This window comes from Dendrobates tinctorius, unplaced genomic scaffold (genome assembly GCF_039654945.1).
Source record: "Dendrobates tinctorius isolate UK_male_01 unplaced genomic scaffold, ASM3965494v1 ptg000254l, whole genome shotgun sequence".
Lineage (NCBI taxonomy): Eukaryota > Metazoa > Chordata > Amphibia > Anura > Dendrobatidae > Dendrobates > Dendrobates tinctorius.
In genome coordinates, this window is record NW_027361921.1 from 6,702,126 (window position 1) to 6,717,417 (window position 15,292).

The following is a 15,292-nucleotide window of genomic DNA, read 5'->3' on the forward strand; positions in this document are numbered from 1 at the left end:
CGGAGGGGCTGAGCGGAGACGGGGGGGGGAGGACGCGGAGGGGCTGAGCGGAGACGGGGGGGGGAGGACGCGGAGGGGCTGAGCGGAGACGGGGGGGGGAGGACGCGGAGGGGCTGAGCGGAGACGGGGGGGGGAGGACGCGGAGGGGCTGAGCGGAGACGGGGGGGGGGAGGACGCGGAGGGGCTGAGCGGAGACGGGGGGGGGGAGGACGCGGAGGGGCTGAGCGGAGACGGGGGGGGGGAGGACGCGGAGGGGCTGAGCGGAGACGGGGGGGGGGAGGACGCGGAGGGGCTGAGCGGAGACGGGGGGGGGGAGGACGCGGAGGGGCTGAGCGGAGACGGGGGGGGGAGGACGCGGAGGGGCTGAGCGGAGACGGGGGGGGGAGGACGCGGAGGGGCTGAGCGGAGACGGGGGGGGGAGGACGCGGAGGGGCTGAGCGGAGACGGGGGGGGGAGGACGCGGAGGGGCTGAGCGGAGACGGGGGGGGGAGGACGCGGAGGGGCTGAGCGGAGACGGGGGGGGGAGGACGCGGAGGGGCTGAGCGGAGACGGGGGGGGGAGGACGCGGAGGGGCTGAGCGGAGACGGGGGGGGGAGGACGCGGAGGGGCTGAGCGGAGACGGGGGGGGGAGGACGCGGAGGGGCTGAGCGGAGACGGGGGGGGGAGGACGCGGAGGGGCTGAGCGGAGACGGGGGGGGGAGGACGCGGAGGGGCTGAGCGGAGACGGGGGGGGGAGGACGCGGAGGGGCTGAGCGGAGACGGGGGGGGGAGGACGCGGAGGGGCTGAGCGGAGACGGGGGGGGGAGGACGCGGAGGGGCTGAGCGGAGACGGGGGGGGGAGGACGCGGAGGGGCTGAGCGGAGACGGGGGGGGGAGGACGCGGAGGGGCTGAGCGGAGACGGGGGGGGGAGGACGCGGAGGGGCTGAGCGGAGACGGGGGGGGGAGGACGCGGAGGGGCTGAGCGGAGACGGGGGGGGGAGGACGCGGAGGGGCTGAGCGGAGACGGGGGGGGGAGGACGCGGAGGGGCTGAGCGGAGACGGGGGGGGGAGGACGCGGAGGGGCTGAGCGGAGACGGGGGGGGGAGGACGCGGAGGGGCTGAGCGGAGACGGGGGGGGGAGGACGCGGAGGGGCTGAGCGGAGACGGGGGGGGGAGGACGCGGAGGGGCTGAGCGGAGACGGGGGGGGGAGGACGCGGAGGGGCTGAGCGGAGACGGGGGGGGGAGGACGCGGAGGGGCTGAGCGGAGACGGGGGGGGGAGGACGCGGAGGGGCTGAGCGGAGACGGGGGGGGGAGGACGCGGAGGGGCTGAGCGGAGACGGGGGGGGGAGGACGCGGAGGGGCTGAGCGGAGACGGGGGGGGGAGGACGCGGAGGGGCTGAGCGGAGACGGGGGGGGGAGGACGCGGAGGGGCTGAGCGGAGACGGGGGGGGGAGGACGCGGAGGGGCTGAGCGGAGACGGGGGGGGGAGGACGCGGAGGGGCTGAGCGGAGACGGGGGGGGGAGGACGCGGAGGGGCTGAGCGGAGACGGGGGGGGGAGGACGCGGAGGGGCTGAGCGGAGACGGGGGGGGGAGGACGCGGAGGGGCTGAGCGGAGACGGGGGGGGGGAGGACGCGGAGGGGCTGAGCGGAGACGGGGGGGGGGAGGACGCGGAGGGGCTGAGCGGAGACGGGGGGGGGAGGACGCGGAGGGGCTGAGCGGAGACGGGGGGGGGAGGACGCGGAGGGGCTGAGCGGAGACGGGGGGGGGAGGACGCGGAGGGGCTGAGCGGAGACGGGGGGGGGAGGACGCGGAGGGGCTGAGCGGAGACGGGGGGGGGAGGACGCGGAGGGGCTGAGCGGAGACGGGGGGGGGAGGACGCGGAGGGGCTGAGCGGAGACGGGGGGGGGAGGACGCGGAGGGGCTGAGCGGAGACGGGGGGGGGAGGACGCGGAGGGGCTGAGCGGAGACGGGGGGGGGAGGACGCGGAGGGGCTGAGCGGAGACGGGGGGGGGAGGACGCGGAGGGGCTGAGCGGAGACGGGGGGGGGAGGACGCGGAGGGGCTGAGCGGAGACGGGGGGGGGAGGACGCGGAGGGGCTGAGCGGAGACGGGGGGGGGAGGACGCGGAGGGGCTGAGCGGAGACGGGGGGGGGAGGACGCGGAGGGGCTGAGCGGAGACGGGGGGGGGAGGACGCGGAGGGGCTGAGCGGAGACGGGGGGGGGAGGACGCGGAGGGGCTGAGCGGAGACGGGGGGGGGAGGACGCGGAGGGGCTGAGCGGAGACGGGGGGGGGAGGACGCGGAGGGGCTGAGCGGAGACGGGGGGGGGAGGACGCGGAGGGGCTGAGCGGAGACGGGGGGGGGAGGACGCGGAGGGGCTGAGCGGAGACGGGGGGGGGAGGACGCGGAGGGGCTGAGCGGAGACGGGGGGGGGAGGACGCGGAGGGGCTGAGCGGAGACGGGGGGGGGAGGACGCGGAGGGGCTGAGCGGAGACGGGGGGGGGAGGACGCGGAGGGGCTGAGCGGAGACGGGGGGGGGAGGACGCGGAGGGGCTGAGCGGAGACGGGGGGGGGAGGACGCGGAGGGGCTGAGCGGAGACGGGGGGGGGAGGACGCGGAGGGGCTGAGCGGAGACGGGGGGGGGAGGACGCGGAGGGGCTGAGCGGAGACGGGGGGGGGAGGACGCGGAGGGGCTGAGCGGAGACGGGGGGGGGAGGACGCGGAGGGGCTGAGCGGAGACGGGGGGGGGAGGACGCGGAGGGGCTGAGCGGAGACGGGGGGGGGAGGACGCGGAGGGGCTGAGCGGAGACGGGGGGGGGAGGACGCGGAGGGGCTGAGCGGAGACGGGGGGGGGAGGACGCGGAGGGGCTGAGCGGAGACGGGGGGGGGAGGACGCGGAGGGGCTGAGCGGAGACGGGGGGGGGAGGACGCGGAGGGGCTGAGCGGAGACGGGGGGGGGAGGACGCGGAGGGGCTGAGCGGAGACGGGGGGGGGAGGACGCGGAGGGGCTGAGCGGAGACGGGGGGGGGAGGACGCGGAGGGGCTGAGCGGAGACGGGGGGGGGAGGACGCGGAGGGGCTGAGCGGAGACGGGGGGGGGAGGACGCGGAGGGGCTGAGCGGAGACGGGGGGGGGAGGACGCGGAGGGGCTGAGCGGAGACGGGGGGGGGAGGACGCGGAGGGGCTGAGCGGAGACGGGGGGGGGAGGACGCGGAGGGGCTGAGCGGAGACGGGGGGGGGAGGACGCGGAGGGGCTGAGCGGAGACGGGGGGGGGAGGACGCGGAGGGGCTGAGCGGAGACGGGGGGGGGAGGACGCGGAGGGGCTGAGCGGAGACGGGGGGGGGAGGACGCGGAGGGGCTGAGCGGAGACGGGGGGGGGAGGACGCGGAGGGGCTGAGCGGAGACGGGGGGGGGAGGACGCGGAGGGGCTGAGCGGAGACGGGGGGGGGAGGACGCGGAGGGGCTGAGCGGAGACGGGGGGGGGAGGACGCGGAGGGGCTGAGCGGAGACGGGGGGGGGAGGACGCGGAGGGGCTGAGCGGAGACGGGGGGGGGAGGACGCGGAGGGGCTGAGCGGAGACGGGGGGGGAGGACGCGGAGGGGCTGAGCGGAGACGGGGGGGGAGGACGCGGAGGGGCTGAGCGGAGACGGGGGGGAGGACGCGGAGGGGCTGAGCGGAGACGGGGGGGAGGACGCGGAGGGGCTGAGCGGAGACGGGGGGAGGACGCGGAGGGGCTGAGCGGAGACGGGGGGAGGACGCGGAGGGGCTGAGCGGAGACGGGGGGAGGACGCGGAGGGGCTGAGCGGAGACGGGGGGAGGACGCGGAGGGGCTGAGCGGAGACGGGGGGAGGACGCGGAGGGGCTGAGCGGAGACGGGGGGAGGACGCGGAGGGGCTGAGCGGAGACGGGGGGAGGACGCGGAGGGGCTGAGCGGAGACGGGGGGAGGACGCGGAGGGGCTGAGCGGAGACGGGGGGAGGACGCGGAGGGGCTGAGCGGAGACGGGGGGAGGACGCGGAGGGGCTGAGCGGAGACGGGGGGAGGACGCGGAGGGGCTGAGCGGAGACGGGGGGAGGACGCGGAGGGGCTGAGCGGAGACGGGGGGAGGACGCGGAGGGGCTGAGCGGAGACGGGGGGAGGACGCGGAGGGGCTGAGCGGAGACGGGGGGAGGACGCGGAGGGGCTGAGCGGAGACGGGGGGAGGACGCGGAGGGGCTGAGCGGAGACGGGGGGAGGACGCGGAGGGGCTGAGCGGAGACGGGGGGAGGACGCGGAGGGGCTGAGCGGAGACGGGGGGAGGACGCGGAGGGGCTGAGCGGAGACGGGGGGAGGACGCGGAGGGGCTGAGCGGAGACGGGGGGAGGACGCGGAGGGGCTGAGCGGAGACGGGGGGAGGACGCGGAGGGGCTGAGCGGAGACGGGGGGAGGACGCGGAGGGGCTGAGCGGAGACGGGGGGAGGACGCGGAGGGGCTGAGCGGAGACGGGGGGAGGACGCGGAGGGGCTGAGCGGAGACGGGGGGAGGACGCGGAGGGGCTGAGCGGAGACGGGGGGAGGACGCGGAGGGGCTGAGCGGAGACGGGGGGAGGACGCGGAGGGGCTGAGCGGAGACGGGGGGAGGACGCGGAGGGGCTGAGCGGAGACGGGGGGAGGACGCGGAGGGGCTGAGCGGAGACGGGGGGAGGACGCGGAGGGGCTGAGCGGAGACGGGGGGAGGACGCGGAGGGGCTGAGCGGAGACGGGGGGAGGACGCGGAGGGGCTGAGCGGAGACGGGGGGAGGACGCGGAGGGGCTGAGCGGAGACGGGGGGAGGACGCGGAGGGGCTGAGCGGAGACGGGGGGAGGACGCGGAGGGGCTGAGCGGAGACGGGGGGAGGACGCGGAGGGGCTGAGCGGAGACGGGGGGAGGACGCGGAGGGGCTGAGCGGAGACGGGGGGAGGACGCGGAGGGGCTGAGCGGAGACGGGGGGAGGACGCGGAGGGGCTGAGCGGAGACGGGGGGAGGACGCGGAGGGGCTGAGCGGAGACGGGGGGAGGACGCGGAGGGGCTGAGCGGAGACGGGGGGAGGACGCGGAGGGGCTGAGCGGAGACGGGGGGAGGACGCGGAGGGGCTGAGCGGAGACGGGGGGAGGACGCGGAGGGGCTGAGCGGAGACGGGGGGAGGACGCGGAGGGGCTGAGCGGAGACGGGGGGAGGACGCGGAGGGGCTGAGCGGAGACGGGGGGAGGACGCGGAGGGGCTGAGCGGAGACGGGGGGAGGACGCGGAGGGGCTGAGCGGAGACGGGGGGAGGACGCGGAGGGGCTGAGCGGAGACGGGGGGAGGACGCGGAGGGGCTGAGCGGAGACGGGGGGAGGACGCGGAGGGGCTGAGCGGAGACGGGGGGAGGACGCGGAGGGGCTGAGCGGAGACGGGGGGAGGACGCGGAGGGGCTGAGCGGAGACGGGGGGAGGACGCGGAGGGGCTGAGCGGAGACGGGGGGAGGACGCGGAGGGGCTGAGCGGAGACGGGGGGAGGACGCGGAGGGGCTGAGCGGAGACGGGGGGAGGACGCGGAGGGGCTGAGCGGAGACGGGGGGAGGACGCGGAGGGGCTGAGCGGAGACGGGGGGAGGACGCGGAGGGGCTGAGCGGAGACGGGGGGAGGACGCGGAGGGGCTGAGCGGAGACGGGGGGAGGACGCGGAGGGGCTGAGCGGAGACGGGGGGAGGACGCGGAGGGGCTGAGCGGAGACGGGGGGAGGACGCGGAGGGGCTGAGCGGAGACGGGGGGAGGACGCGGAGGGGCTGAGCGGAGACGGGGGGAGGACGCGGAGGGGCTGAGCGGAGACGGGGGGAGGACGCGGAGGGGCTGAGCGGAGACGGGGGGAGGACGCGGAGGGGCTGAGCGGAGACGGGGGGAGGACGCGGAGGGGCTGAGCGGAGACGGGGGGAGGACGCGGAGGGGCTGAGCGGAGACGGGGGGAGGACGCGGAGGGGCTGAGCGGAGACGGGGGGAGGACGCGGAGGGGCTGAGCGGAGACGGGGGGAGGACGCGGAGGGGCTGAGCGGAGACGGGGGGAGGACGCGGAGGGGCTGAGCGGAGACGGGGGGAGGACGCGGAGGGGCTGAGCGGAGACGGGGGGAGGACGCGGAGGGGCTGAGCGGAGACGGGGGGAGGACGCGGAGGGGCTGAGCGGAGACGGGGGGAGGACGCGGAGGGGCTGAGCGGAGACGGGGGGAGGACGCGGAGGGGCTGAGCGGAGACGGGGGGAGGACGCGGAGGGGCTGAGCGGAGACGGGGGGAGGACGCGGAGGGGCTGAGCGGAGACGGGGGGAGGACGCGGAGGGGCTGAGCGGAGACGGGGGGAGGACGCGGAGGGGCTGAGCGGAGACGGGGGGAGGACGCGGAGGGGCTGAGCGGAGACGGGGGGAGGACGCGGAGGGGCTGAGCGGAGACGGGGGGAGGACGCGGAGGGGCTGAGCGGAGACGGGGGGAGGACGCGGAGGGGCTGAGCGGAGACGGGGGGAGGACGCGGAGGGGCTGAGCGGAGACGGGGGGAGGACGCGGAGGGGCTGAGCGGAGACGGGGGGAGGACGCGGAGGGGCTGAGCGGAGACGGGGGGAGGACGCGGAGGGGCTGAGCGGAGACGGGGGGAGGACGCGGAGGGGCTGAGCGGAGACGGGGGGAGGACGCGGAGGGGCTGAGCGGAGACGGGGGGAGGACGCGGAGGGGCTGAGCGGAGACGGGGGGAGGTCGCGGAGGGGCTGAGCGGAGACGGGGGGAGGACGCGGAGGGGCTGAGCGGAGACGGGGGGAGGACGCGGAGGGGCTGAGCGGAGACGGGGGGAGGACGCGGAGGGGCTGAGCGGAGACGGGGGGAGGACGCGGAGGGGCTGAGCGGAGACGGGGGGAGGACGCGGAGGGGCTGAGCGGAGACGGGGGGAGGACGCGGAGGGGCTGAGCGGAGACGGGGGGAGGACGCGGAGGGGCTGAGCGGAGACGGGGGGAGGACGCGGAGGGGCTGAGCGGAGACGGGGGGAGGACGCGGAGGGGCTGAGCGGAGACGAGAAGCAGATGAAGGATACCCTCCAATGTGTGTAACATACAGAAGTCCGGCCACACTTAGCTGAGTGCTGACCTCGAAACACAAGATCGCAGCCTGCGGGAGTCAGCACTCAGGATGGATGGCAGCCGCACACTCAGCGGGGCCGGTGATTGGACCCACGCCCCCGAGGAGCCGGACATGTGCGGCAGGACTGCGGGCAGCATGAGCACAGTGGCGGCTCCGGCAGGTCCCCACCTCCACCATGTGCGGTTCCCAGCAGTGACTCCAGGTAACCTCCCGGCAGTTACCGATCTCTTCCTCCAAACCCCAGAGATCTTTTTGTTTTGCTAAAATCGTTCTACCAAATGGCCCCTGTAGTCCTAGAGGGAGGCTGGCGGCCATGTTATGTGGGGGCTGGCCGCCATCACTGCGCTGCTCACCTGCTGTCTGCTGACAGGAGAGGCCTCCGGTAATTCATGCGGTTCCCACCACATTGAATCACGTGAACTTCGGGATCCACCAGCATGTTGCTACACAGCTCCGTTCTCAGAACACACGTGTGTTAGTATGAGGAGCGGAAACACTCCGAGGTGGGCGGTCCATCACACAGGAAGTGAGCGCCGGCGGACATCTCTAGTTCTGGCAGCTTGCCCATAAGGTGGTGAAATGAGCGGACAGGCCGAACACAGCACGGCGGCCAGGCGCCCGGTCTCGGCTCACGTAGCGTATAATATTTTACTCCAAATAGTCAGTTTACAAGGGGGCTACAAGGGAGTTTATTTAGTTTTAAGGTAATGATGTCACCGGAAAGGGAGGAGCCGCCAATCCGACTCCGAGAGCAGGAAGCGGCGTCGTGAGGAGGCTGAACCGTGGAGCTGAGTGAAGTTGGCAGCGAGGACTCTGTGTGGGTTCTCTGAGGAGGTGTTTTGGGGGCAGAGAAACATGGAAAATGTTACTATATGGGGGCTGCACAGCGAAATGGCAGCTGCTAGTCGTATGAGGGGCTGTGTGGAGGAAGGTGGGGGATGATAAGGGGCTGTGCAGAGAACGGGGATGATGGTGATGATAAAGGGCTGTTCAGAGAAGGGGGTCATGATAAGGGGCTGTGCAGAGGAGGGGGTTATTATGAGGGGGATAAGGGGCTGTGCAGAGGAGGGGGTTATGATAAGGGACTGTGCAGAGGAGGGGGATATGGGGCTGTGCAGAGGAGGGGGGATGATATGGGGCTGTGCAGAGGAGGGGGGATGATAAGGGGCTGTGCAGAGGAGGGGGCTGTGCAGAGGAGGGGGTGATTCTTAGGGGCTGTGCAGAGGACGGGGGTGATGCTTAGGGGCTGTGCAGAGGACGGGGGGATGATAAGGGGCTGTGCAGAGGAGGGGGGATAAGGGGCTGTGCAGAGGAGGGGGGATGATAAGGGGCTGTGCAGAGGAGGGGGGATGATAAGGGGCTGTGCAGAGGACGGGGGGATGATAAGGGGCTGTGCAGAGGAGGGGGGAATGATAAGGGGCTGTGCAGAGGAGGGGGGAATGATAAGGGGCTGTGCAGAGGAGGGGGGGAAGATAAGGGGCTGTGCAGAGAAGGGGGGAAGATAAGGGGCTGTGCAGAGAAGGGGGGAAGATAAGGGGCTGTGCAGAGAAGGGGGGAAGATAAGGGGCTGTGCAGAGGAGGGGGGAATGATAAGGGGCTGTGCAGAGGAGGGGGGAATGATAAGGGGCTGTGCAGAGGAGGGGGGGATGATAAGGGGCTGTGCAGAGGAGGGGGGGATGATAAGGGGCTGTGCAGAGAAGGGGGGAAGATAAGGGGCTGTGCAGAGAAGAGGGGAAGATAAGGGGCTGTGCAGAGAAGGGGGGAAGACAAGGCTGTGCAGAGAAGGGGGGAAGACAAGGGGCTGTGCAGAGAAGGGGGGAAGATAAGGGGCTGTGCAGAGAAGGGGGGAAGATAAGGGGCTGTGCAGAGAAGGGGGGAAGATAAGGGGCTGTGCAGAGAAGGGGGGAAGATAAGGGGCTGTGCAGATAAGGGGGGAAGATAAGGGGCTGTGAAGATAAGGGGCTGTGCAAAGAAGGGGGGAAGACAAGGGGCTGTGCAAAGAAGGGGGGAAGACAAGGGGCTGTGCAAAGAAGGGGGGAAGACAAGGGGCTGTGCAGAGAAGGGGGGAAGATAAGGGGCTGTGCAGTGAAGGGGGGATAAGATGCTGTGCAGAGAAGGGGGTGATGCATGCTGGATGGCTGTAAGGGGATGATGATGAGGGGCTGTGCAGAGAAGGGGGTGATAAGGGGCTGTGAAGGGGGGATGATAAGGGGGTGATGCATGCTGGATGGCTGTAAGGGGGTGATGATGAGGGGCTGTGCAGAGAAGGGGGATGATGCATGCTAGATGGCGGGAAGGAGGTGATATCACTTTCATGAGGTTGCGTGAAAGGCAGCTGCAATGTCTCTTGGGAGGCTTGTCTGGGATGGTGATGATTTTACTTTCATGGGGCTGCATGCTGGGAGACTGATGCATGATGGTGGTGCGTGGGTTGCAAGCTGGGAGGCTGCACAGTTAAGGGAATGATGTCTTGTGAGTGGTGGTATTGTCAGTTGTGTGGGGCTGTATGCAAGGCCATTACTCAGGGTTGTGTGTGATGTGTCTTGGCTGCATGTGGTGGGGTTGACTGTGCACGGAATGGGTTAATTTCACATGCATGTGGCTGCATGTGAGGGGATTGGTCTGCACAGGTAAGAGCGTGATGTCAGTCATAAGGGGCTGCATGTTGGTGGGGGGGTGATGTCATTCGCTTGCTTTTTGTTATCGTTCCTTCTCTAACATTGGTTAATTCAACGTTTTCATTTGTATTGTTCATTGTTATAGTCTTCTATTTAACCCCTTAACGACCGCCGATACGCCTTTTAACGGCGGTAATTAAGGGTACTAAAACCACAGCGCCGTTAATTCACGGCGCTGTGATTTAAGTGAATAGCGCCCCCCAGTGTCGGATTTTCTCCAGGGTCTCGGCTGCCAGGGGTAGCCGAGACCCCAGAGAACATGAATCAGTCGGTTTTTACCAACCCCCGCTTTTGCGATCGCCGTTATTAACCCTATAACGGCGACCGCAAAAAAAAAAAGCCGCGATTTTACATTTAATTTCTCTCTCCTCTGATGTGATCGCAGATCCCCCCCCGGTACCTCTCCGTGGCCCTCCGTCCCCTCCCGGTGGTCCCACGTCCCACCGGCATCCTCCGATGGGCGCCGCCATCTTGAAAATGGCGGGCGCATGCGCAGTGCGCCCGCCGGGAATCTGCCGGCTCCGGCTGGCAGATTCCATTCATTATTTTGATCACTATGATAAACGATCATAGTGATCAAAATTAAAAAAAATAATACACCGCCCCGTTTATCACTCCCTTATATAGGCCAATATAATGAAATAAAGAAAATATTTTTTTTTTCAGTTTTCCATTAGGGCTAGGGTTAGGGTTGGGCTAGGGTTAGGGTTGGGCTAGGGTTAGGGTTGGGCTAGGGTAGGGCTCGGGTTAGGGCTCGGGTCACGACTAGGGTTAGAATTAGGGTTAGGGCGAACTAGAATTAGGGTTAGGATTAGGGATTAGGGTTGGGATTAGGGTTAGGGGTGTGTTGGGGTTAGGGGTGTGTTGGGGTTAGGGTTGGAGCAAGAATTGAGGGGTTTCCACTATTTGCCAACTTTGAGGGTCTAAAAATTGGGGTCTAAAAAATCACTTTTGTGGAAATAAAAAAAGACTTTATTTTCACGGCTCTGCGTTTATAAACTTTTGTGAAGAGCTTGGGGGTTCAAAGTGCTCACCACACATCTAGATAAGTTCATTAGGGGGTTTAATTTCCAAAATGGGGTCACTTGTGGGGGGTTTCCACTGTTTAGGCCCATCAGGGGCTCTGCAAGCGCAACATGATGTCCGCAGACCATTCCATCAAAGTCTGCATTCCAAAATGGCACTCCTTCCCTTCCGAGCTCTCCCATGCGCCCAAACAGTGGTTCCCCCCCACATATGGGGTATCGGCGTACTCAGGACAAATTGCATAACAACTGTGGGGGTATGATTTCTCCTGTTACCCTTGTAAAAAATAAAAATTTGGGGGGCGAAAAGATCATCTTTGTGGAAAAAAATAGATTTCTTATTTTCACGGCTCTACGCTATAAACTTCTGTGAAGCCCTTGGGGGTTCAAAGTGCTGACCACACATCTAGATAAGTTCCTTAATGGGTCTAGTTTCCAAAATGGGGTCTCTTGTTGGAGGTTTCCACTGTTTAGGCACATTAAGGGCTCTCCAAACGCAACATGGCATCCGATCTCAATTCCAGCCAATTCTGCGTTGAAAAAGTCAAACGGCGCTCCATCCCTTGCGAGCTCTGCCGTGTGCTGAAATAGTGGTTTACCCCCACATATAGGGTATCGGCGTATTCAGGAGAAATTGTACAACAAATTTTGTGGTTGATTTTCTCTTTTAACACTTGTGAAAATAAAAAAAATTGGTTCTGAAGTAAATTTTTTGCAAAAAAAAGTTAAATATTAATTTTTTCCTTCCACATTGCTTTAGTTCCTGTGAAGCACTTAAAGGGTTAATAAACTTCTTGAATGTGGTTTTGAGCACCTTGAGGGGTCTAGTGTTAAGAATGGTGCCACTTTTGGGTATATTCTGTCATGTACACCCCTCAAAATGACTTTAAATATGATGTGGTCCCTAAAAAAAATGGTTTTGTAAATTTTGTTGTAAAAATGAGAAATCGCTGGTCAACTTTTAACACTTATAACTTCCTAACAAAGAAAAATTTTGCTTCCAAAATTGTGCTGATGTAAAGTAGACATGTGGGAAATGTTATTTATTAAGAAATTTGTGTGACACATCTCTCTGATTTGAGGGCATAAAAATTTAAAGTTTTAAAATTGCAAAATTTTCAAAATTTTCGCCATATTTCCATTTTTTTCATAAATAAACACAAGACTTATCGAAGAAATTTTACCACTAATATGAAGTACAATATGTCATGAAAAAACAGTCTTAGAATCAGCGGGATCCATTAAAGCGTTCCAGAGTTATAACCTCATAAAGGGACAGTGGTCAGAATTGTAAAAATTAGCCTGGTCATTAAGCTGCAAACTGGCTCTGTCGCTAAGGGGTTAAAGGTGGACCGTTTAATGCAGGGTTCCTCAACTCCAGTCCTCAAGGCCCACCAACAGGTCATGTTTTCAGGATTTCCTTTGTATTGCACAGGGGAAGCAATTATCACCTGAGCAATAATAAGGAAATCCTGAAAACATGATCTGTTGGTGGGCCTTGAGGACTGGAGTTGGGGAACCCTGGTTTAATGGATACACCTAAATAAAACGGGAATGGTTGGTGATATCAACTTCCTGTTTGTGACACATTAGTGTATGGGAGAGGGAAAACTTTTCAAGATGGGTGGTGACCATGGTGGCCATTTTGAAGTTGGCCATTTTGGATCCAACTTTATTTTTTGCAATGGGAAGAGGGTCATGTGACACATCAAACTTATTGAGGATTTCACAAGAAAAACAATGGTGTGCTTGGTTTTAACGTAACTTTATTCTTTCATGAGTTATTTACTAGTTTCTCTTTGTTGACAGCCATTGACATGTTGCTGAAATTAACACGTGAGGAGCGGATAGAAATTGTGTTGATGTCTGGTGAACGCAGTACCCGGGTCATTGCAGCAGATTTCAATGCAAGACACCCTACGAGACCACCCATCTCCCATGCTACAGTTAGCAAACTGCTTGCCAAATTTCGTGAAACAGGTTCAGTGTTGGATTTGCCAAAATGTGGACGCAAGAAAACTGTCACTAATGAAGAAACATCAGTGGCTGTCCTAGCTTCATTCAGCAAGAGTCCACAGCGTAGCACTCGCCGCATGTCACTGGAGAGTGGCATCAGTCGAACATCCCTTCGGCGGATATTAGCTACCCACAAATGGCACCCTTACAAAATCCAGCTGCTGCAGCATCTCAACGAGGATGACCCAGATCGACGCGCTGAATTTGCAGAATGGGCAAAACAAAAATTGGAACAGGACCTTCAGTTTACACAGAACATTATGTAAGGCAATTGTCTATGCTGTGAAGATAAGAGATGTGCAGCATCTGAAACAACGGATACTGGAAGCCTGTGCTAGCATTTTTTTCTGCGGTGTTTCTATCAGTGTGTCAAGAGTAGGAGAAGAGGGTAACATAGTTTTGAAGGCTGAAGGAAGACCTTATGTCCATCTAGTTCAGCCTATTTTTAGTGCAGCTGTTCTGCATTGTTGATCCTGGGGAAGGCAAAAACCCACAGAGTAGAAGCCAATTTTCTCCATAGGGAAAAAAATTCCTTCCCCCTAAGCTGGGTCAACCATCTACCTATAATATTATGTTATTCGTAACCTTCTATACTGTTACTCACAAGAAAAGCATCCATTCCTTTCTTAAATTCATACAGTGAGTTGGCCATCACCATTTCCTCAGGAAGAGAATTCCAGAGCCTCACTGCTCTTACCGTGAAGAACCCTCTTCTATGCTGGTGCAGAAATTGTCTTTCCTCCAAACGAAGAGAATGCCCCCTTGCTCTTGTTACAGTCCTTGGTACAAACAGTTCATTGGAGAGATCTCTGTATTGCCCTCTGATATACTTGTACATATATATTAGGTCTCCCCTAAGTCTTCTCTTTTCTAGAGTAAATAGACCTAATTTTGATAACCTTTCTGGGTATTGTAGTGAACCAAATCCATTTATCATTTTAGTAGCCCACCTTTGAACCCTTTCAAGTTTAGTAATGTCTTTCTTGAGCACCGGCGTCTAAAATTGCACACAATACTCCAAGTGTGGTCTGACGAGTGATTTGTACAGAGGGAGAATTATGTTTTCATCTCGTGTCCCCAGACCTCTTCTAATGCATCCCATGACCCTATTTGCTTTGGTGGCAGCTGCCTGACACTGGGCACTCCAATTTAGCTTCTTATTGACTAAGATGCCTAAGTCTTTCCATGTCTGATTTCCCCAGCAGTTTCCCATTTAGTAAGTAATTGTAGCATCTGTTTCTCCTTCCCATGTGCATAACCTTACACTTCTGTGTTAAACCTCATTTGCCATTTTTCAGCCCAATTCTCCAATTTACTCAAATCTGTCTGTAGTTGCAAACTGTCCTCCTTTGTGTTAACTACCTTTCATAGTTTTGTATCATCTGCAAATACTGATATTTTACTGTGTAAGCCATCCACTAGATCATTAATAAATATATTAAATAGTAGGGGGCCCAATACAGAACCCTGTGGTACCCCACTAGTAACCCTGGCCCAATCTGAGTATGCACCATTAATAACCACTCTTTGTTTTCTATCACTAAGCCAGATACCTACCGATCTACACACATTTTCCCCTAGCCCAAGCTTTCTCATCTTACCAATCTTTTATGTGGGACAGAGTCAAATTCTTTAGAGAAGTCGAGATAAATGACATCCAATGATTCTCCTTGGTCCATTTGAGAGCTTACATCCTCATAGAAGCTGATCAGGTTAGTTTGACAGGAGCGATCCTTCATAAATCCATGTTGATATGGAGTTAAACATTTATTAACATTGAGATATTCCATAATGGTATCCCTTAGGGTTGCATTGACAATCCAACACAATGGGCAGCACTTTGAGCACATTTTATAAGTGGTCATAAACTTGTAAATAACTCATGAAAGAATAAAGTTACGTTAAAACCAAGCACACCATTGTTTTTCTTGTGAAATTATCAATACGTTTGATGTGTCACATGACCCTCTTCTCATTGGAAAAAATAAAGTTGGATCCAAAATGGCCACCATGGTCACCACCCATCTTGAAAAGTTTCCCCCCTCCCATATACTAATGTGCCACAGTCAGGAAGCTTATTTCCCCAACCATTCCCATTTTATTTAGGTGTATCCATATAAATGGCCCACTCTGTATAAATATGTTTATATCTTTTTCCTTTTTGTTAGACTTATTTATTTGTGTTTTAATAAAACTGTCCTAGAACTGTGGCTTGAATTTTCATATCTATATTTCTAAAGCTCGAGGTACGTTCACACATTGCAATTTGTTGCAGAAGCGATCTGCAGCAAAGTCCTCACCAGTAGACTCGCAGACGGTTTCTATCCTGAGCACTCAGCGGCATTTAACCCCTTAGTGACAGAGCCAATTTGGTACTTAAATGGAACCTGTCAGCAGGATTGTGCACAGTAACCCACAACTGTGAGGTCGGTGCCGTTACACTGAATAAAATGATACCTGATGATGAAATCCATCTTCTTGT

General features: G+C 61.7%; 1 protein-coding gene and 1 long non-coding RNA gene across 2 annotated transcripts in view; one reads left to right on the forward strand and one right to left on the reverse strand.

Annotated features, from left to right (window-relative positions):
• WDR75 (WD repeat domain 75) overlaps positions 1–7,747 on the reverse strand; it is a 120,738-nt gene extending 112,991 nt beyond the window's left edge. Inside the window, exon 1 of the mRNA XM_073558124.1 lies at positions 7,445–7,747. Within this exon, the coding sequence (XP_073414225.1) occupies positions 7,445–7,530 (86 nt within the window). The 5' untranslated portion in view covers positions 7,531–7,747. The remainder of the gene's footprint in view (positions 1–7,444) is intronic.
• A 31-nt stretch (positions 7,748–7,778) lies between these two features.
• On the forward strand, positions 7,779–15,020 carry LOC141067707 (uncharacterized). Its single transcript, XR_012226457.1, has 2 exons — positions 7,779–7,908; positions 12,604–15,020. It is a non-coding gene; the product is annotated as an uncharacterized lncRNA (long non-coding RNA).
• Positions 15,021–15,292: the final 272 nt, after the last annotated feature.